The following is a 21,079-nucleotide window of genomic DNA, read 5'->3' as shown; positions in this document are numbered from 1 at the left end:
AAAAAAAAAAAAAAAAAAAAAGTACTATCCATCCATTCATATCTATTCCTTTTGAAACAAGAGAGATAAATGACTATGGGTTGATTCCAAATACCGTATAATGATTGGACATTCGTAGTGTAAGAACTGCTATAGTTTCACTGGTAATATGCTGGGAAAGCTTGACTTAAGCATTAGAACTTAAAACGCTAATCAGATGACATTTTATCAGTGGCAAGTAGTAAAGGATAAGCACAGGGAGCATGCTGCTATAAGTATATCATTTAATACTGTATACTCCCACAACCTGGAATGTGATAGATAAAATTGCGAAAGTTGACAAAGGGAGAAAAGCAATCAAAGTTACATAGTATTGATATTATTAGCTCTGAGAAATAGATATTTTTGGTAAACCACCAATTTATTGACATGCTGTGTACAAGAAAGCATAGGTTTGATTTAATTTGTTAAGTCTGCTTAATGCTTTACAGCCAAGTACAATAGTTGAGATTCAAAACAACAATTGGTTTACAAATTGCTAACAAATTTGTGCTGAAAACTTTTAAGGTGCGCAGCATACTACTGATGCTATGAAGGTGTATATTTCTGGGGATATTACTGTCGCAAATCTAATTGGTTGATAAAATAAAAAGTAAAAGCCTAAGCAGACTTGGTTCAATTGTACACAACCTCCATTATTATTATTACGTACCGCAAAGAAACAGTTAGTCCAGCCTCGTAGGGTCATAGGCAAAACATTGTCCAATGTATCTACATCTTTCGTCAAACGGTTAAGAATTCGGCCAACGGGAGTAACATCAAAGAATGATAAAGGGATACGCATCACATTGAAAAGTATATGGTAGTGGAGTATTTTAGCAGCACTTAATGTTCCAACATATGTTGCAAGTGATGCTAGGAACACTGTCAAAACTGGAAAGCATTCCAATACACCAATAAACAACCATAAATTGATAAGGAGAAAACAAACTCAAGGAACATTCAAACAAAACAAAACAAAACCAAAATAATGCAGTACAAGGACAAAACCAAACAAAAACCAAAAGGACAAAACATGTCAAAAGCCGCATTAGACGGGAAACTGGTGAACTGCTCAATGATGCACATGAGGCTTCGTCTGTCTCTACAAAAGCTGGATAAAGTGTATAGAGTTAACAGTGGTAAATATTGAAGTAGGTATAGTAAGTAAAAATACTCTAAAGCAAATGTAATTTACGTAAGTGCCACAACATGCTTTAATGCGTTTAAGAAAAGGTTAAAAAAATAAATAAAATCATGCAAAATAAAATTGATAGAAAAAAATTGGCACACTGAATTCCAAATAGTACTCCAATTTACCGAGAAGAGACAGTTAATCCAAGCACGTATTGAAACAGGTATTGAATTATCAATGACATCAACATCTTTTCCAAATCTGTTGATAATTCTACCAACAGGAGTAGTATCAAAGAAACTCATAGAGCATTTAAGGATGTTTTGTAGTAATTGAATATGAAGAGAAGACGCAGCACGGAGTGTGCCCAAAGCAAGAGTCACAACACTGAACGTAACCACAAATGCTGCAAGAGACAGGGAAATCAGTTAAACACAGTCCCACACACAGAAAAGCTTGAGAATCACTTAAGACACCTTCTAGCAATAGGGCTGAACACACCTGCAGAAATTACAAAAACAAAGCTTACTGCATGTTGGAAATTCCAAACAGCTGAGGTACTGTTTGAAATTTCTAAAATACATTTCCTTCACAATGGCAACAGGATAACAGATATAACCCGAAAAAAAGAGAGACTGTTGTTCCTCAATTTAGTTACTATACCATAAACAACTGGATGAGAAAGCCTCGTAAAATTTGGGGCAACACATTGTCAATGGTATCAATGTCCTTCGAAAATCTGTTTAAAGTGCGTCCAACAGGAGTCACATCGAAAAAGGACATGGGGCATTGTAATAAATGGTGAAACATGCCAGTGTGAAGTTGAACAGATGAACCAATACTGCCCAGAGCAAAGGTAATAGTAGCACCCATGAAAAGAAGCGCTGTGAATTTTACAGAAAAATAGAACAAATCAAATATTTGTGAATTTTGATAATTAACTATTCTGCAGCACCTTGTGGAACAAAAATTATTATTCACATAAAGGACAAGATAAAAAAATGGAGCATATATAATTAACCTGAAAGAGAGAAAAATAGATTGATACATGTCTGGTTCCAACCACAAAAAATTTACATGACAAAGATGGACTTATTCCTGCAAAATAGCACTAATACTGAGAAATATTTATTAACACATAGATTAAACAAGACATAAAAGGTTCTTACCTTGGCCAAACCCTAAAGCTCCATAAACACCTAAGTACATATCACGAGTACTAGTGTAATCTGACCCATTTAGATTGGTGTAATTCTGAGCAGACCACTTTGACAACCAAACATTTGAGCCAATAGAAAATCCCTAAAATAAAGTCAAAATCGAAGTGAAAAACAGTGGAATATCTCAGATAATACAAACATTTCAAGGTTAATTTATTTGTGTACTCACTTGGAAAATCATATTCAAAACAATAGTAGCAACTGACAAAAAAACTCCAATGCTGCTCAAATAATGGGCATACACTCTCCATTTAACCTGTTTAGAAAAATTAGTGAACACATGTTTGAGTGTGTAATTTGCAATTAACAAAATTGTCTTACAAAGAATGACAAATGCACTTACACTTCCTGTTTCTGCCTTCTCAGCTTCGATTAGTTTTTCTCCTTTAGCAAGGTCTTGTTTGGGTGGGGTTGGTTCTTTCTGCTCACTACTGTGTCTTCGACGAAGGCCCTCACTGGATCCTGATCCTCCCCTATTGAGAATAATGCAAAATAAGAGGGATTCTTTATAGTTGCAGTTCAAATTAATAGATACGTTCCCACATCAAATATCACACCTCTTTAAAGATCCTGTGAGAGAGGTTCGCTCAGCAATAGAACCGGTATCACTCTGGCTCTCGGACACTCTCGCCTTCCGTCGGTGTAGTTCTTTCTGGAGTTCTTCTGCACCAAGAGTTCCTTCAAGCTGGGCAATCATTTCTTCTGCATCTGCATCACCCTCATTAGATACTTCCTGCAAATGGTGCAGTAAAAATTCTGCGAATGCTCCCTTCTTTTCCATAAGTTCTTTGAAAGTGCCAGTTTCAGAAACTTCACCGTCCTTTAAGACAACAATTAAGTCAACCTCTCGCAAAAAGGTAATGCCATGTGTAACTAAGACTCTGGTCTGTGAAAAGAAAGGTAGACATTATGAAGTACACAAGATTTAGAGGGCTCAAATACAATCACATTTGTCATAAAAGTATTATTACCTTCTTCTTCAAAAGTCCTTGAGGTCCTATAACATTATCAAATATATGCTTTCCAACATGGCTGTCAACTGCACTCAGAGGGTCATCAAGCAGATAAACTTCAGCATCATTGTACACAGCTCTTGCCAAGGATACACGTTGTTTTTGCCCACCACTTAAGTTGATACCCTAAAGATAGATATAAAATGTGTTGAGTCCCAGCATTTGTGAAAAGAAAAAAGGAACTTGACAGATATGACTTTAAAAACTCAAAGAAAAGTTAAGTCTGTGAGAGAAATTACTTACTTTCTCACCAATTTCTGTCTGATCACCTCCAGGCAGCATGTCAAAATCTGACTTGAGAGCACAAGCATCAACAACTTTGACATAGCGACTGTTATCAGCAGATTTTCCAAAAAGGATGTTGTTTTTCAATGTAGCATTTTGAATCCATGCTTGTTGAGGAACATATGCCAAAGATCCCTTCAAAAACCAGAAAAAATCTTTATTGACCACATCCTACATGTACTACTACAACAGAACTTTATAAAAAACGTATTAATTGCCCTACCTTTGCATTGACTTGACCTGAAATTTTGTCCATTTCTCCAAGAAGAGCAGATAAAAGTGAGCTTTTCCCTGAACCAACACTTCCAACCACTGCAACAAGGCTCCCTTCGTTTACTTTGAAATTGATGTTCTTTAGGGTAGGGGGTTCATCTGGGCCCCAAGCAAAAGTGCCACTTTCAATATTAAGAGGAGCACCTATGGAAAATATCAAAACATAGAGAATATTAAAAGATATTAAAATTGAGTTGCTCTAACAACTAATAAAGTAGAAGACAACAAACAGTGGTAGTCTCTGAAAAGAAAATTTTATCTTACCTTCTTTAGTATCATGAGACACATTAGAAGGATCCAAATCCTCAGAATTCATGTATTTGTTGATTCTCTTGATGGACACAGCCGCCTGATCCACACAAAGAAGGATTATTAAAAGAAAAATTATTGATAGATATAGTAACTACATAATATGTACTATTTGAGTAATGAAATAAGATCAAATTGCGAGGTTAATAATATGAGAAAAGCAACGTGAGTGTATCATCCTCGTCACCTCAGATCAATTCCCTCCCCTCTCAACCAAGACCATTTCCCTTTGGCATGTCTGTTGCTTTAAAAAAATAAGGAAATAGGCGAAAAATATGGATCAAGCTGAGTATTAAAAACCACTTCCATTAACATCATAAAAGCAATTCAAGAACTTTTGTGCATGCTACCGTCACCAATTTACATTAGAACTGAAGGATGTATAAAAGTAAAGTTACCCTTGTGTAAATGGTCCAATACAATAGAAGGTAGTTTTATAATTTTACTAGACTTTGATTGTGATCAAACCCCAACGAATGCAACATCCTATTTTCTGGAGGGTCAGTTACTGAGTGTCACCAGTTTTAATTTTTAAATCTCATATTGAGTTAAGTGGGAAGTACATTATCTGCAAAAACTACCTTACCTGAACTAGATTTGATATCATCATAGGAAGCATTGATAGTGGGAACCGCAATATATTGAAAAGTGAAAGTGATACAAATGCTTTTTCTGAGTCCAAAACGTTCTTCTCATCGACTAGGACAAATGTGGCGAAGGACACAAGAGAAACCTAAATGACAAAGCAGATATAAAGAGAGGTTTATAAACATATTCATAAACCAAGCCATAGCAGAGTTCGCACAAGGTGGCACAAGACAGCAGAGCATAACCATGGCTGACACCCTGTCCTAGGGCAGTGTCTATGCAGACCTTCGCACCAAAAGCTGAGGAATATCAGGCTGCAGTTTCCTAGCCGACTAGAATATCTTACAGCACTCCGATGTCAACAGCTTGTTTTCATAACATAAAAAAAAGCTACAGGTTTATTTTTTTCATCTATCATATCTATGCACATACAATGTACGCACATCATGGTATTTTGTATTAATTCCATTTTACCACCATTACCAGCAACCACCAGCAACCACCAGCACTGCTAGAAAAGAGAACCATCACCCAGCAAAATGACAAAGTATTCGTATTCAATTCATCAATTTTTTTATTTTTTATTTTTTTTTTTTGGGGGGGGGATCTTTACCAAGACAAAATTTCCAAAACTCCGGTTATGGGTATGGGGCCATTGCAACATAAAGTACATATTGTAGCTCGCTTTAGAAGGGTTTCGCTCTAATAATAGAGATTTTTGAAAGTTATAGAAACAAAAGAAATCTTAAGTAAGAATAACAATGGGTAGAAGATTTCTTTGGATTTTTTTAATGCAGTAATGTTGAGTGAGACTAAATGAGGAATTCAAATGCAAATCTCCCACATGCAGCTTGAGAAGTCTGGTGAGTAAAAGCATTGAGTATTGGTTGCTGACACACCAACAGTTTTTAAATCTCACCTGGGCTGTAAATACTATAATGAGAGGTAGCAGACCTAAAGGTACTCGCATGATTTCAAAGAGAGTGATGGACACAAACACCTTATCAGGCGTGAGTTCATGGCTTTCATCTACCATTACGTAGCATGTGAAGGTAAGCATTGAGACCTAATACATGAACATTTAGAAACCAAATTGCTGGGACATACTTAGGACGAAACAAAAAATTAGCAGTTTACTGAGGCAAATAAAGGAGATATGGTCCATCAGCAAATCTAAAGAAAATAAAAATAAATGAAAAACAGAAGATTCTGCAATCTGCATCTATGAATCGGAAAAAACTACAAAAGCAAATGCAATAAAAAATATAACCAGGCAAAACAAAGTTGATAATTTCACCATTATTAGCTTTTAAAAATATGGGTCTAAAAAATAGCTCAATTACCGTTGTATTTGAAACATTAGAAGTTTTGTTTCTAAAAGAGGAACAAAAATGACTTTTAAATATATTTTTTTCTAACTAGTATGATGACTCAGAAGGAATTTCTCTAAAGAGTTAAAGTAAAAAGTGAGCAAGGTTGACTTGCACTGCTACTGCTATTCACATATACTGGTAGGTGGTATACTAGTCTCAGAAACATTGAGTATGAAATCTACAATCCTTGTTTTGCCAAGATATTTCATGTGAAACAGCCTCTGGAAAATTCAGAATACAACAACAATTTTAAGAAATTCAAATTTTCATGCAACTAAGAAAGATAAGAAAAAATATGGAGGTTAAAACGCTTGAGAGTACTGAAAACACAGTCAAACATAAACCAGTCAATATACTTAAAATGCAGCTCCTGAAAATCGTGAATGATCAACATGGTTACAAATGGATAGAGGGATTAAAATTACAAAATTCAGGATACAAAAACAAACTTGATTAACATTATACAGCTTGAAAGACTCACCAGGAATGGAGCACATGCCCAAATAAAGGCTGTGCCAGCATTGAGATAGGCAGCTTGTTTTAAAACCTTAATTTCTTTATCACGGATCTTCAGAATTTTATCCTCAAATGATGGTTCCCAAGCATACAGTTTAAGAACTTTCATACCACTGAGGATCTAAAGAGAAGAAAAACCAAGAAAAAGAGAATTAATTTGTTCCAATAAAAGCAATAAAAAAACTGCAATAAAAGCAATTTCAACTACAATAAGTATGTACCTCATTCATTAGTTTCACTCGTTCATCTTTATACTTCATCTGAGTTATTTGCAAGTTTTTCACCTTGCTAGCAATAACACCATTTACTGGGATAAGAATGATCATGACAGCCAAACCCGCCAACACCGATGGTCCTAAAGAGTAAATGAGTCAATAAGTGAATGTTGTTTGATAGTTAGAAACAAGAGAAATGACATTTGACACTTACCTAAAGTATTCCAAAGGAAATACAAGGCTAAAGCAATTTGCAATGGAGCAGACCAGATCATATTCAGATATGCAGTGAGATCAATAAAACGCTGAGCATCAACAGACATTAGATTGACAATTTCCCCAACTGTAGACTCTTTCCGAGCACTGTTAGACATTCGTAAAGCCTAAAAAGCAAACACATTTTTTTCAGAAATTGAAAGTAACAGGTGGTAAGGATATGCAGCTTGAAGATTAATTGACTCCTCACCTTTCGATAAATAGCAGCTACTAAAGCTGTTCTAATTCGCATACCAACCAAAAACATACGATGAAAGTATTGAGCAAGGAACAAGGTCTGAATCATGGCAGTGAGTAACAGTACAATAGCATACAGCAAACCTTTCCAAAGGGGCTCATCATGTGCAACAAATGAAATGAGTAATCTGAAAGACAAAAGTGAAAACACTGAGTAACAAATAAACAATATAAACTGCTACTGCTATTGGGTCAACCTGCAGTAACTTGAAAAGATTGAATAAAGTCAGCAAAAATACATACTTCAAGATCTGAGGACTGACAAATGTTAAGAGATCAACAATAAGTTTTAGGACAGCTCCAAACACAAATGTTGGCCCAAATGCTTTGCAGAGTGCTGGTAACACAGATGCCTGTTTAAGTGGCTTTTTGGGGCCACCTGTCAGATCCACGCTTCCTGAAGACTTTCTAAATGACGCCTTTGCAGCTCCCGGTTGAGTGCTGGAAAGATATTACACCATTTTCAAAATTCATTTCAAGAAATTAAAGAATAAAATCACTCAAGGGAATGTTTAGTACTCATTTTTGTAAAGAACTTCTCTTTACAGTTAGCTTACCCAGTTGTTTTTTGAACAGTTTCTTCCCAAAACTTTGTAAATAGAGGTACAACCTCTTCAGCAGCATCTTCAGGTTTCATGGCCCATAGATCTTTTGTTTCAAGTGGGTTGCGGAACCCTTTCCAAGCAAAGGGATCAAACCAGAGAAAGAAAACCTTACTGAAAAATGATGCATTTAACTCTGGGCACATATTCTGAAAAACAGGAGGGAATTGATTAGTACTAAGAATTAACAATATCCTCTTCAGTCTAGATGAAAAGAGACCATTACCTCTGTCTTGCGGTACTGCAAGTGTCTTGGTTCAGCATCCGCGAAACAGTTCAATACAAGTATTCCAAGTACCAATGGCAAATAGATCATAGAGCTAATGAAAGGAAACTGCTTTTGTTCAGAAGCATCACGCTGAAACACCAAACATAACACACAGCAAATATTAGTAGATAGTATTATAAACGTAATATCAAATAGACCAAGACACAGTACAGAACTCACCAATTCTAATTCCTCCCTCAGTTCAGTTCGGTATTGAGGAATACCAAAAAGGAAGAGAAACAGCCAAAACAGAGTGAGGAGACCTGAACTACAAATACCATGCTTGCGATTGTAAGCTAGAAGCACACCGGCTAGGAACTACATTGGAAAGGAAACCAAAAAAAAAAGTGAAAATATATCCAATACAGTGTTAGATGCCTTGAGAGCACAGATAGATGCCTGATCACAACTTACAAAAGTAGCTATCTTTATAAGGGGAGTGTAGTAGTCCACAGAATAAACCTGTAGACCATCTCCGTTACGATACGCAGCATTCCCCATGTCTGCTACTGAGAGAGCAACCAAAAGTCCAGTGAATATCTGTAACATGAGAAAATAAGATAGAACAATTTGATGTAACATAAAATTTATAACGAAAATTAATAGTCAGTATTTTGATCATTTATAAACACAATAAGCTTACCAATTTGGAAATATTTAGCCAATTCCATGGTATATCTCTATTCCTGCTCTTAGCAATATAATAGGCCTCTAAGGGAGCAAAACACCAAAGAAAAACACAGGGTGCCCAAACTAACGCTGTCTTCTCAAAACATATTGTGAAATCAGGATCATCTGTTTCCCACGTCCTGGACGAATTCTGAAAGCAGACAAATTGAATTGACAGGATATTACTAAATATGATTTGATGAACCAATATACTGTTTACAGAATCTCAAAATATATAATAAGAGTAATGCTGGATTTAGTCTCGTGAGGCGAGGCCCGTAATTCTGTCCTCACCTCAGCTGAGACACGGGCTTCAAAGATTTTGAAGACTGTGATTGGCTATCCAAGCTTGGCAAGCCAATCAGAGCCCTCGAAATCTGTGAGGCCCGTGCTTCAGCTGAGGTGAGGACAGAACTACGGGCCTCGCCTCACGAGACTAAATCCAGCATTAGTGTTAAAAATATTGGGCAAAACCAAAGAATCATTAAAAAGAAGTTGGGGGATGTCATAGGAAAAATAAAAAAGCCGACATTCCCAGTAGCGCCAAAACATTGGATGGACTTCAATACAGGTACAAATCGGCACTACATGTGACAAATGGATTTAATGTTGCATAACGCACACATTAAATGTACTGGTATTGCTGCTAGATGTGTCACATCTAGTGCATATTTCCAGGCGCATTGAAGCACACTGAAGCGCATGGATGTGCATTGGATTGCATTGCTACTATAAATGTAAAATCATGGTAGGGGATCAGATCAAACACTGATCTTAATTAATGGTGATGTGTTACTAGATGAGAACAGGGTGAAGACTACTGTCTTGATCTAGGTCTTGATTCAATGACGATTACAAAAGTTAACAAAAAGAGGCAAACAATAACATTCCAATTAAAAGAACTTAGTATCCTACAATATCGATTTAAGGACATTTCAAGTTATGACCTTCAGTAGTGCAACAAATAACGCACATTTCATGTAGTAGCCAATTCGGACCAGAAAGCAGTTTCACGTCGAGTGCACACCAATTTAAACACTAAAATGCGCGCAGTATAGGGCATATTACAGAAAAATGAGACTGGAATGAAACTCATAGATGATTCTTAAGTCGAAATACGAACATTACAGTCCACCAAATGGGTAAGTTACGCAAATACACGAAATTTCTTACCCAGAACGGGGAGCCGCAAAAGGCATCCATGCCCTCGTACGCCATCTTCCGCACTGCGACGATGCTGCTCTCTGCAGGTGGAATGACACTGAAGTAGCCGGGAAACAAAACACTGCTGCGAGGTTGGAAGTTTGTTGTTGTGACACCAAGAGCCCCACGAGCAGAAAGGCAGAAAGGAGCGGAACGGTGTCGTTTGAATGCGATTTCGGCGTCAACTTCTATATTCCTGAAAAGTCATCACTTGCTAAACCGTTGTCGTTCCAGTATTTTTTCTTTTTAATTGCCTGAACGTCGTTCTCGCAATGGTGTCGCGAAAGAACACTGCGTTACTCGACGTAGATCCGACCATTATGGAAAATAACCTATTAATAACGGTAAATTCAGTTTCAGATTTTCCACGTTATCTTAGACTAATTTTCTCTAAGATGGGCCGTGCCCTTTTGCATAAGAAATATAATTCTTTGCTATTCTTGTAAATAACAATGTCCAGCCAACTTAATTAAATTATCATTATTGGAAAGCTCCAGTTATATCCTTCTGCATATTTCTTTTTTAGTTACTTGTATTTTATTAGAACTTATTGCTCCTTAAAGTTAATTCAAGACTTATGCTGAATTGGAACAAGTATTAAACATTTCTACTGCTATTACAGGACTCAAATGCAGAGCTGGATTCACTCTTTCCGAAGGATCCTGGACCCCAAAGCAAAATCGTTCATCCTATTCCTGGTAAGTTAACATTCCTTCAGAACCAACTGGCCTCTTTTTTTAGTACTAAGAACAGTTGTCATTCTTGTTCCTCTACGTAAACTTGGCAGCGACATAATTTGTTGCCAATAAGTCCGTCTGAGCTATTCTCTATATTACCACCTGACATCAGCGTACAACTCCTGCTTTATGGCTCCGACTTAATCCAAAATGCGAAGACGGCACATCCACACACGGTCACACTCACAATCACTCTGCACAACGTCCCGCACTCCCAGGTGCACTGGCCGCCCTGGGCTCTGTTCCGCGTTTATGAACGCAAAGCAGCAGCGCAAAGCCCTCGAAAGGGGCGCCGGGCGTCGCGGCGCGTGCGTCGCGCTGGGGCCTAACTGAACTGTCGGCTGTCGGGCAGGGCCTCCTGTAGGCCTGCCGCTGCCGGCGTACGGACGGTACGGACGGACGGGCGGACTGCGAGGCGCGTGATGGCGCTGCTGCGCCCTCCCGAGCGGTGCGGTGGGAGCCCGGCGCCCGGCCCGGCGAGCCAGGCAGGAGCCCGGCTAGCTCACCCCTGACCCCCCTTCCCTACAACTCCGGATCCTCGGACCTCGGGCGGACTCGCGGCGGGGAAAAGGGGGGGGGGTGAAGTACGCAAATTATTCATTGAGGATTTCCATCAAGGGCTGGGTAATATTGAAGGACAACATACGGGAGGAGGAAGAGGACAAAAAAGGTGGGGTGGGCCGTTTAGTAGCCAAGGTCCCCAACAGGAGGGATTTCTGCGCGGAAACTACAATTACTTTCTGTTTTGGTACAACTGTCATTGTATCGTGGGGGGCTTTCGCTCTTTGGCTACGTCACCCACCGCTGCACCCAGAAGCTTCTAGCACCCTCGACTGGACTCTCCCCCTCCCTTTCCTTCCGGGCTGACTTGACAGATTACAGCGCTGCCGTGCGAGGCGGATGAGGCTGTTGTCACCGATTGTGCAACGCCGGCAGGGCAGGTGGTCAGGGGGTCACCTGCGGTCAGCCCTCCGCGATGGCCTTGTCAAGGGACTCCGCGCGGGCTCTGGGCTGGGCAGTGCGAGCGAGAGGCCCCCGGCACCTGCGCGGGGATACCCCACCCCCACCCCCACCCTAGTCGGCCGTCTCCCTCGCAGCCCGCCGCGCAGCAAACCCATAAGGGTGTGAATGTCGCACGCTTGTAGGTGTGCGACATGATTCCCAGGGAATGTATGAAATTCCGACGGAATTTCACACCTTCTGTGCATTTTTAGAAGTGTGCGACATTTGCACTCTTTGTCCTCCAGGGGCTGTAAGCTTAGCATAGCACGTATCAGATCAGTATACCAGGTGGCTGATTAACCCCGCTCACTTATATAGTTATGCTGTACCGCTCGCACGAGTGCGGGCGGGGTGCCTACCCGCTCGGCCCGTAAGGCGCCGTGGACAGGGGCGATAGGCAAGCCCGCCCGCACTCGTGCGTGCTGTACAACATAACTACAGAAGTGAGCTGTGTTAGTCAGCTACCGGGTGTATAACGTGTGTCGGGGCCCCGACTCGACAGTGATGTGAGTTTGCCCACTCACTCCCACTCCACCCGTGCCCGTAAGGGGCCATGGCCCTAGAGTATGCAAACCCACAACACTGTTGTGTCGTAGCCCTCCTGACACACGGCGCTGTCGGCCACCCTCCCTGCTCGCTGCAGCCCCCGCGCGCGGTCGCGGTGGCGCCTACGGCCGCCTATGGCTCCTCAGGTTGACGCGCGCGCTCGTGTGGGGCTTCGGCTCGCGAGGCACCCTCCCCCCTTGCGCGTTGTCAACACGCTGCGTGTCCGTGAGATTTCGGCCCTTTCGGCCTCGTTGGCGCCGCGCCTGGTCGAGGCAGCCCGCGGCCCGCCGCGGGAAGGAGGCTGCGCGGCGAGGACGGAGACGGCGGAGGAGACGCCGGCCGCGTCCCTGGAACTCGTTATTGGAGGCGCGATGACGTCATGCAAGGTCAGGGCCCAAGTAGGAGGAGGAGGGGGGCTAGAGCGGGTCGGGCCTGGTCGGGCAGATGTACCTGTGGCCCGGCCGCCGCGCTGCCGCCTGTCCATCCTTCACATCGCCGCCGCCGCTCTGCCGTGGCTCGGCCGGCCGCGCGCACCGAACAAAAATAAATCCTTGGCTCGTCCAATTAACCTATTGTGGACGACGCGGTCCGCCGCGGTCCGCCACGCACCGCGTGCGCGTGGAGCTGCGCTGAGCTGCGCTGAGCTGCGCTGAGCGTCGCCACGCTGCTGACAGCCCCGGGGACAGGTGGCCCGTGACAGCGGCGACCTGTCCCCGCGTCACCGATAATCGGAGCGTGACCCGGCTGCCATATCCGCCGCGGTTTTTGTACGGGTGATGATGAGCTAGGGGGGCTTTAAAAGAAATACGAGGCCTCGAGCCAGGGTAGGTGTACTTACACCGAGCGTGCGGCGGAGGAGGCCCTCCGAGGAACTCGACTGTTGGAGAACGGAAAACCCCTAATCCTGTCCGTCGTCGACCTGCGACGTTCATCTTTTCCTCTCTTACTCCTTTTGTGCAGCACCCTCTTCCCCTCCCTTTCCCCTTATTTGTTCTCCCACTCGTCCCTCTCCTCCACACCTCCTCCAACTCTCCTCCACTTCTCCTCCACCTCTCGTTCTCTCCTCACCCTCTTCTCTCCGCCTCTCCGCCTGGCCCGGCGCCCCTGCCGGCTGCGGGATAGGCTGACCCGCGGGGCACGCATGCGCTGTGGGGTGACGGGTGGCCTACCCGCACGGGGCTCCGGCCGCCTTGTCCGCCCCAACGCGACCGCCGATTATCGGGGTTCCGGCTCACGTAGAGAGAATTTTCAGGACTGAAATAGTCAGCTGTGAAATACCTTCATGTTTCTGCTCCGACCTCAAAGGTCGACATAATTTGGCGAAATTGCGCAATATTATTTGAAGTTGGATTGACCTGGAATAGGTTTTGAGCGAAACAACCTATGCAAATAGTCAGTCATTGGGTTCAATTTGTACATATCTCAAAACCGGTGCCACTCTTATGAGTTTCTTTAATACGTTCGCCGTCTCAATCGGTCAGTTTCGGTCACAAAGCCTTCTGATACCGAGAGCCCAGTTCGCCACTGTGCTCCGCACTTGGCCATTACGGGTCCTTCCCCCGCACGCTCGCTGATGCGCGCGGGTCTTAATCTCGCGACTTTATCGATGCCTCGTCTCTCAGGCATGTCCCCTCTACTATATCGGCCAGCCCGCCGGTTGACCCACAAAGCCTTTCGCCGCGCTGCGAGGCGAGTCCCCCCGCTGAGCTGATCGATATGCGCTGATGAGCTGCGGCGGAGCAGTGGCCGGCCCCGCGGCTCCGCGGCCCGCGAGCGGCAAGGAGACATTTGCACGAGTACGCGGCCGGCTGGGCGCACGGGCGGTGACGCGCGGTACAAGGCCAAGGGCCGGGCTGTGGCAGGACTTGGCGGGGGTAATTGTGTAACGGTTCAGTGCAGCCTTGTGCATCTCTGCGGTGGCGCGCAATGGCGGGAGAGGGGGCAAGGCTTACGACGGGGATCTGAGTGCTTACGTTCCTCTGCCTGGGCCTCTAGTGCCCAAGTGTTTTCGATAGAGGGGGTATATGGTCGAAAATTTTAGCCCGACCCCATCTAAAACAGTTTTGGGCGGGCTAAAATTTCAGGCCGTGCCCGCCCTATCGAAAACAAGTACCTGGGTGCGATCCCCCAAGCAGCCACTCGAGGCGTTTTCTCCCACCTACAAGGTGTGTAAAAAGTTCAGAAATAAAAAAATCTCAATCACACAAAACACCTGTTTTGCCGGCTTTTCGATTGGGAAAGGGCCCGGCCTGCCCTGTCCGTCCGTCGGTCCGGTCGGCCTGCGAAGGCAAGCGTGTCCGACGCAAGGGAAGGGAAAAAGGGGGGGGGGGGGGTCGATGACCGACGCTCGTTACATGTGTTTCCTGCAGCACCTGCAGTGCTGCCTCGGCCCCTACAAGCACGCACAGCCCACTGTCGTATGTACAAAATGGTAAAGGACCTCAAAATAATAAGAAAATACTCTAATTGTTAAAACTAGTTGTTGGCCGTTGGTTGGCCGTCCCGCCGCGCCAGGACTTGCTCCGAGGCTCTCTATGCGGCGTTGCCGCTCGCAGTCAGACCACGTGACCCGCCCTCGGGCCCGCCCGGGTGGTGATGTAACTCAGTATGTTGCTACTCGATGGAAGTGGCAATATAAACACGATAACTTCGCCATGATAGTGACAATAAAATGTTTAACTTTTTGTGGGAAAAAATAACAACTTGCTGGGACCTGGTTGCCAGTTCTATCACGCTCACCTGAGCAAAGAATTTAATGGATTGGCTGCTCGTGGGACGATTCTGCGAAGCTGGACCACAGAACTGTCGGGAATTACGGTGCCCAGTCTCTTTATCAACAATCCTCAATGAAGCTGGCGTCCCTTTATCAACCACCATGTCATTCTACCCGCAGGGCCCATTTACAAAATTGCTGCACTGTGCAACACACTCATTTTGAGACACAAGGACCAGTCTAATCACACTGTTTCATAAGGTGACGCCATTCCAGCTCCGCGTCTGCGCTTTCCAACAAGCCCAAAGTTTGTTACGATTCGCTCGCACCGTTTAAGAAATACTGCCGCGGAAAAGCGAACGAAACGCGTTTATGGCATTGCGGACCCCTCCTCCTGGACGAGCGTCCAGCCCAGAGCAGAGCACGCCTCGGGCCGGCCGGCTCCGGAGGCTCCCCGCTACAGGCTCCGTCCGTATAGCTGCTCAGCCTTGTGCCGCTCCGGCCGCGGCCTTCGCCGGAGCCTCCTCTCCGCCCTGCCCATGACGGTCCCTGACGCTGCTCATCCTCTGCCCTGTCCGCCCGCCTGCGTGGGGTAATTTGTCACAAGCATGCGAACGCGAACGGCCGCTGGTGCCTACGGCCTGCGGCCTGATGATGGGCGCCCCGCATCGTCCCGCCACGCCACGCCACGCCACGCCACGCCACGCCACGCCACGCCACGCCACGCCACGCCCTCTCGCGCGCAATCTAACTATCCTCGGCTCCGCCATGCAGCAGTAAAGCCTCGTCGTCGGCAGCATCGCATGGAAATTTCGATTAAATCGAGCTAAAGCCAACCAGCGGCTCTATTAAAATACTCGGCCCGTGAGATCAGCCGCGCGGCCGTGCGTGTTTGTGTGTGCCGTACCGCGCAATGGTCATGACCAGAGGCTCGTCTAAACGCGGACGACGCGGAAGAGGCCGTGTGTGTTTGTTGGGTGTCCTTATACCAACCAAAGCTCGAGAAAGACACACCTTACCCCCCTCCCCCCTCAAACACACGGCGCACACTCCTGAGCCTATCTGAGTCCGAATTCCAAATTCACTTTCGTGTCATTAGTATAGAGGATATGAAATGGAGGAGCATAACCATGCTTTCACCCGCACACCCTCCCATCCACAATTTGAGCAGGAAAGCCACCAAAAGTGTCGTGCCAATTTAGAATTCGGACACCTCAATGCATGTCGATCATTAACGTTGTCGCCACTGCATATTTTATTTAATGTAATGATATTTGTTCGGTAGAAGAGCAGCTTGATAAGCTCATCTTATCAAAATGAAAACTCTTATCTCATCAACCAGATAGAACCGGCTCTGTCGCTGGAGGATTGCGACAATTGTCGCAATAATTCGCCGTCACTATCTGCCCTGGGCCGAGAGTGCCTCGTCACAGGGGGGCTTCTCTAGAGTCAAGTAGTTCGATTGGATTGGGCGCGGCTATATCAGGCCCGTGCCAATGGGCGAGATGGTCTGCCCCTGGTGGATGGAGGGGAGGCGGGCGTGTGCCGGTGCTCAACCGGTGCTTATTGCAAGGGCTCGGCTCAAACAGTGGTTTCTGGTTTCATCTCGGGTGTCATTATCTTATCAGCAACCCTTTTTGTAGGTTGCGCTTTGCGTACGACACAGACACACACACACACACACACGGCAGGTATGAATACAAGGTCTTTTTAATAATCCACCTGACGCAACTCGCGCCTTTCGAAACCATGTCAAAAGGACGACATCGACGCCCAAAGTAACGGTCGGTATCGTTTTGACGCACCCATCTCCCACCCCCACGCTCTGATGGAATGGAAGTTTATGGGCCATCGTTCATTTTGAGTAACGATCCTCGCTTCGATTGGGTCGGGGCGAGGCCAGAAACATCACACTAGTTCATGTTACCTAGAGCTTGTTCATGTGTTACCTAGAGCGGATCAGAGTCCTAGGTGGCCACAATATACACATGCTTTGCTGGAAAACGCCCACCTTTGCAATTGCTCTGGGACTCCAAGTAGTGTTAACGCTCTTCGTTATCTCGTTGATCGAGGATACTTGTTCTCACTCATTTCGAGCAGAGAATCTCCTAGCTAGCTCACGACGCGGTACGGCTGCGCGGCTCTTTGCAAGTGCGAGTGAGACGGACGATACATGGGTGCGAATGAATGAGCGCCTCCATCACCCGTCCTTGTCGCACCCCCGCCGCCTCCCCCGCGAGCAGCCGCCGCCGTCCCGCAGGAATCCCGCGGTTGTGCTGCCATTACCGTATGATTGTGTAATGCCGGACCCGCCGGCCGGAGGACCGGCGGAGCGGCCGGAGGCAGAGGCGGCCGGATCAGCCTTTGACATTTTACTCTTTTCCTCCCAAGGTGAGGCCAAGGGCGCGGCCAGGCTCTATGCCCGGCACCAGAGGCACTCAAGGCGGCTGCCCGCTCACCACCACATAGGCCGGCCAGGCCACACACCACCTGCCGCCCGGACCCTCGAGCTGCTCAACAACCCCTCCACAGTTGAGACACGTGGATAGATCCGGTCCTCGTCGACCTGATTTTGATCTAATCTCGCATCCTTTTCGCCCTTGCGAATCGCATCATCGCACCTTTATAGAGTATGACTCGTCGCTCGCCAGTGCGGTGTTTCTGTGAATCTGCTCCCCATCTCTGTCCTGTAGGCGGGGCGGCCGGGCGGCACTGGGAGGTTTGTTGTGCGGTCGCAGTGCACACTGCAGACTGCCTCTGGTATCTCGGCGATAAGCCTCCCGCCTCCCCCTGGTCCCCACATTTTTCCGAGGCACACCGAGTGTGACCTTCCGGTCTTACAAAAGTCGAAACTGTGTGGGGCTTGTCGAATTTGGACTGATTTTCGCTGTTGATTGAAACGCGGCGGTGGCTCGCTCTCTATCCTATGGCCTGTGTCCGTGGGCCCCGCCCTCTCTCTCGCGCGGGCCTTGGCGACCACGCTGAGCGCGGGGAGGAGGAGGGACCTGGGACCTGGGACCTGGGACCTGGCACCGCGCGGCGGGCTCCGGGCTCCGGGCACGGAGAGTTTCTGGGAATCCGTGCGACGGGCGTCCCATGAAATTGTCGTCCTCGGGTGCCATGGGCCGGGCGGGGCGTGGGGCGTAACGGTCCAGCCGGAGCTGCTGCGCGCGGCCCCGCCCCGGCGGCCCGGCCGGTTTGGCGGGTGAGCGGGAGGAGGGCCCACCCGGAGTGGGCCCCGCAGGACCCGGGGATGCTGCTCCTGGCTCTGTTGGACGAGTAGTCGCGGATCGCACAGAGATGCGAGGTTCATTGGCGCCCGCACTCAGCACGTGCTGTCGACGGTGGATGCTGCTCGGCAGGGCTGGACCACATGGCCAGCGCCAGCATGGCGCCAGCCAGCGCTCCACGCAACACTGTGGGCCTACCGAAAGCGCCTAGTCACGGCTTTACACTCGTGACTGTTATTTGCCTTTAATTTGCCTCGGTTGCGGCGTAAGTTGGGCTGCCCATCTCCCTGGCGGCAGGAGTACGTTGGGCGGCCGACCTCGCCGGCGGCAGGAGTACGTTGGGCTGCCGACCTCCTCGGCGGCCCATCCTCGTCCCGAGCGTGTTGTGCTGTCGACCTCCCAGGCGAGCCCCCTCTGCTCTGACTTCATCCTTCATCCTTGTCTCACTCGTGTCCGCAGGCCTCTGCATCAAGCTGCGCCGCTCCACGGAGGACCATGGCAAGGTGTTCATCAACCTCTGCCACACCAAGGACATCCCCGCCCCGGAGGAGATCTCGGAGCGGCGCCTCATGGAGATGTGGAACGCCAACGGGGAGACGTGCGACTACCGGGTGCCGCTGAGCATCGGCGAGGGGCGCCAGGAGCCCGACAAGTGTGAGTAGGAAAACTATGTACAGGCTGTCCCGTCTGCTGTCTGTGGTTCGAGGTGTTAACCGACCGCCCCTTCCTGTTGCAGCGGGCCAGCCATCGGACGTGTACGACGTGGCCATCAACACGGACTTCTTCGGCAAGGTGGAGAGCAGCAACATCTTCCGCATGTTCATCATCGACGTGATAATGCAGGGCATCGAGGACAAGTTCCACATCGAGATGGAGAAAGACGGTGAGAGCACCGCGACCGCGACATCCTCGTGACGTCTGCCGCCTCCCCTGACTGACATACTGACTGATGTGCCGTGTGTTTCCAGATTACGTCATCATGAAGAACCGCAAAGCCATGGGGTCCATTCCGGGCCACCGGGTGCGCGTCAAGGAGCGGCGCGAGGACTCGAGCCCCGCTGCGCCCCTCATCCAGGAGCTGGGGACGACGCGCTTTGCCGAGACGAGTGCGACCAAACCGGCAGCCGCGGCCAAGAGCCCGGCCAAACCCGTGGCCGAGAGCGCGACCAAACCCGGGAGCGCGCCGGCGCCCCCGAGCGACGCGGTGAAGCCCGAGTTCCGGCTGCTGCGCGTACCGGCCCAAGGGCCAGCCAGGTCATTTGTCATGCAATGCCACCTACCAAGTGTGGTCAGTATTCTTGTGCGGCGTCGCACCCTGTTGTACACAGCTAGACCGAACTACCACAAGTGCTTACAATGAGACCCTCTCCATTCTGATTTACAGATGTCCGTGAAAGAGGTGAACCTTGATGTCGGCGAGGACCGAGTATCCATAAGTGGAGGACGATCTTCCAAGTACTTCTTGGATGTATTTATGCCAGACACCATTATCCAAAACTTCACCACTGCTAAATTTGACAGCATGTCTAAGGTAAACGCTTCAGCTAAAAGCTATTTTGTGCCTGTTTATTGGCTTCTAGAGTTGGAGTGTAATACTGTTTTGTGTTTTCACAGATACTTACTGTTAACATGCCGATTTCTCGAGGAATATGATATTACTATAGTGTTTCAAGTTTGTTACCATTCATTCCAATTTGAGAATCTACTGTCTGTGATTGTCATATTCAAGATGTGCCTTACTTATGTATTAATTTCATAATTTATTGACACACTTTGTCATGCATAATGTCATTAAGATCTTTTTCAGTACATTGGTTTCATTCATTTGTAACCCTCAATTATTTGACTTAGGGAATTTCAATGTTGCTTCAACACTGAACGATATGATGAACATATAATTCTACATATATAACAGTATAAAAAAGATCATTTTCACACAAATGTAAAAAAGGCATACAAACACACAACCAAACCAGTCATTTTACTCGATAACAAAGTATTTGATACGTGATTTGTACCGCCCTTTCCTTTTGTAAACACTTCATTTAAAATTTAATAGAAGTACGCATTCGACTTTTTGGCTTATCACACATTATATCCTAGGTATAAATTAATTGTCTGAATTAAAATAAAAGTATTCTCATTCTCGATAACAACCACCAAGAGAACCTCTTACATTTTGAACATTTAATCAGACTCTCCTCTCCTTTATATGTATTTTTTCCCCTCCATAAACAAATAGAAGAAAACATCTGCCCCGGGTCTGCAACTGTTTTAATTCTGTCGTTTCATCCTCTTTCCGCCAGAAACAAAAGTCAAGGCATTTCCTTTTCTCTCGGCACGCTTCTTCACGTTGTTTTAACGACAGTCGACAGTCCTGCACTCTCACTCATCGCCTTTCACCCTCCGCTCGGCAGGGTGCCGTGGCTGTCATTCCCCGCCCGGGGCTACTCCGCCGCCACTTCCGTCTCCTCGTGGTCGTCGAAGTCGGCCTCTTCGTCGGCCGAGGCCTCTTGGTACTGCTGGTACTCGGAGATGAGGTCGGCCAAGTTGGACTCGGCTTCGGTGAACTCGAGCTTGTCCATGCCCTCGCCTGTGTACCAGTGTAAGAAAGCGCGCCTCCTGAACATGGCGCTGAACTGCTCCGAAAT

General features: G+C 46.6%; 3 protein-coding genes across 8 annotated transcripts in view; 1 reads left to right on the top strand and 2 right to left on the bottom strand.

Annotated features, from left to right (window-relative positions):
• Positions 1 to 10,314, bottom strand: part of LOC113208459 (multidrug resistance-associated protein 1) — a 16,641-nt gene extending 6,327 nt beyond the window's left edge. For 3 of the 6 annotated variants that reach the window (XM_026425460.2, XM_026425463.2, XM_026425466.2), the window contains exons 1-20: positions 10,171 to 10,314; positions 8,972 to 9,148; positions 8,743 to 8,868; positions 8,509 to 8,646; positions 8,287 to 8,418; positions 8,016 to 8,209; positions 7,702 to 7,899; positions 7,412 to 7,586; positions 7,160 to 7,328; positions 6,952 to 7,085; positions 6,696 to 6,851; positions 4,840 to 4,986; positions 4,209 to 4,293; positions 3,895 to 4,088; positions 3,630 to 3,806; positions 3,345 to 3,512; positions 2,931 to 3,259; positions 2,717 to 2,846; positions 2,543 to 2,629; positions 2,323 to 2,455 (exon numbers count right to left, since the gene is read on the bottom strand). In XM_026425460.2, coding sequence (XP_026281245.2) covers positions 2,323 to 2,455; positions 2,543 to 2,629; positions 2,717 to 2,846; positions 2,931 to 3,259; positions 3,345 to 3,512; positions 3,630 to 3,806; positions 3,895 to 4,088; positions 4,209 to 4,293; positions 4,840 to 4,986; positions 6,696 to 6,851; positions 6,952 to 7,085; positions 7,160 to 7,328; positions 7,412 to 7,586; positions 7,702 to 7,899; positions 8,016 to 8,209; positions 8,287 to 8,418; positions 8,509 to 8,646; positions 8,743 to 8,868; positions 8,972 to 9,148; positions 10,171 to 10,215 — 3,094 coding nt within the window. In that variant the 5' untranslated portion in view covers positions 10,216 to 10,314. Of the gene's footprint in view, positions 1 to 691; positions 913 to 1,816; positions 2,038 to 2,322; positions 2,456 to 2,542; positions 2,630 to 2,716; positions 2,847 to 2,930; positions 3,260 to 3,344; positions 3,513 to 3,629; positions 3,807 to 3,894; positions 4,089 to 4,208; positions 4,294 to 4,839; positions 4,987 to 5,760; positions 5,908 to 6,695; positions 6,852 to 6,951; positions 7,086 to 7,159; positions 7,329 to 7,411; positions 7,587 to 7,701; positions 7,900 to 8,015; positions 8,210 to 8,286; positions 8,419 to 8,508; positions 8,647 to 8,742; positions 8,869 to 8,971; positions 9,149 to 10,170 lie in introns of all 6 variants that reach the window. The other 3 variants (XM_026425464.2, XM_026425462.2, XM_052274732.1) reach the window with 3 other exon arrangements.
• An 80-nt stretch (positions 10,315 to 10,394) lies between these two features.
• On the top strand, positions 10,395 to 20,237 carry LOC113208462 (PIH1 domain-containing protein 1). The gene is made up of 7 exons (XM_026425469.2): positions 10,395 to 10,544; positions 10,823 to 10,898; positions 18,888 to 19,082; positions 19,165 to 19,311; positions 19,397 to 19,716; positions 19,813 to 19,959; positions 20,043 to 20,237. Exons 1-7 carry the CDS (start codon positions 10,473 to 10,475, stop codon positions 20,079 to 20,081), a joined length of 996 nt encoding a protein of 331 aa, XP_026281254.1. The 5' UTR covers positions 10,395 to 10,472; the 3' UTR covers positions 20,082 to 20,237.
• LOC127751650 (tubulin beta-3 chain-like) overlaps positions 20,169 to 21,079 on the bottom strand; it is a 16,056-nt gene continuing 15,145 nt past the window's right edge. Inside the window, exon 3 of the mRNA XM_052275507.1 lies at positions 20,169 to 21,077. Coding sequence (XP_052131467.1) covers positions 20,876 to 21,077 — 202 coding nt within the window. The 3' untranslated portion in view covers positions 20,169 to 20,875. The remainder of the gene's footprint in view (positions 21,078 to 21,079) is intronic.

This window comes from Frankliniella occidentalis, unplaced genomic scaffold, assembly GCF_000697945.3.
Source record: "Frankliniella occidentalis isolate FOCC.00 unplaced genomic scaffold, Focc_3.1 Scaffold8, whole genome shotgun sequence".
Classification (NCBI taxonomy): domain Eukaryota; kingdom Metazoa; phylum Arthropoda; class Insecta; order Thysanoptera; family Thripidae; genus Frankliniella; species Frankliniella occidentalis.
The sequence above is the reverse complement of the archived record's forward strand: the minus strand, read 5'-3'. Positions and strand labels throughout refer to the sequence as shown.

Excerpts from the sequence above, each read along its gene's own strand:
- LOC113208462 (XM_026425469.2), top strand. The coding sequence starts at position 10,473 with ATGGTGTCGCGAAAGAACACTGCGTTACTCGACGTAGATCCGACCATT. Across the intron at positions 19,312-19,396 it reads CATCGAGATGGAGAAAGACG|ATTACGTCATCATGAAGAAC; the intron begins GTGAGAGCACCG and ends GTGTGTTTCCAG. Across the intron at positions 19,717-19,812 it reads AATGCCACCTACCAAGTGTG|ATGTCCGTGAAAGAGGTGAA; the intron begins GTCAGTATTCTT and ends TCTGATTTACAG.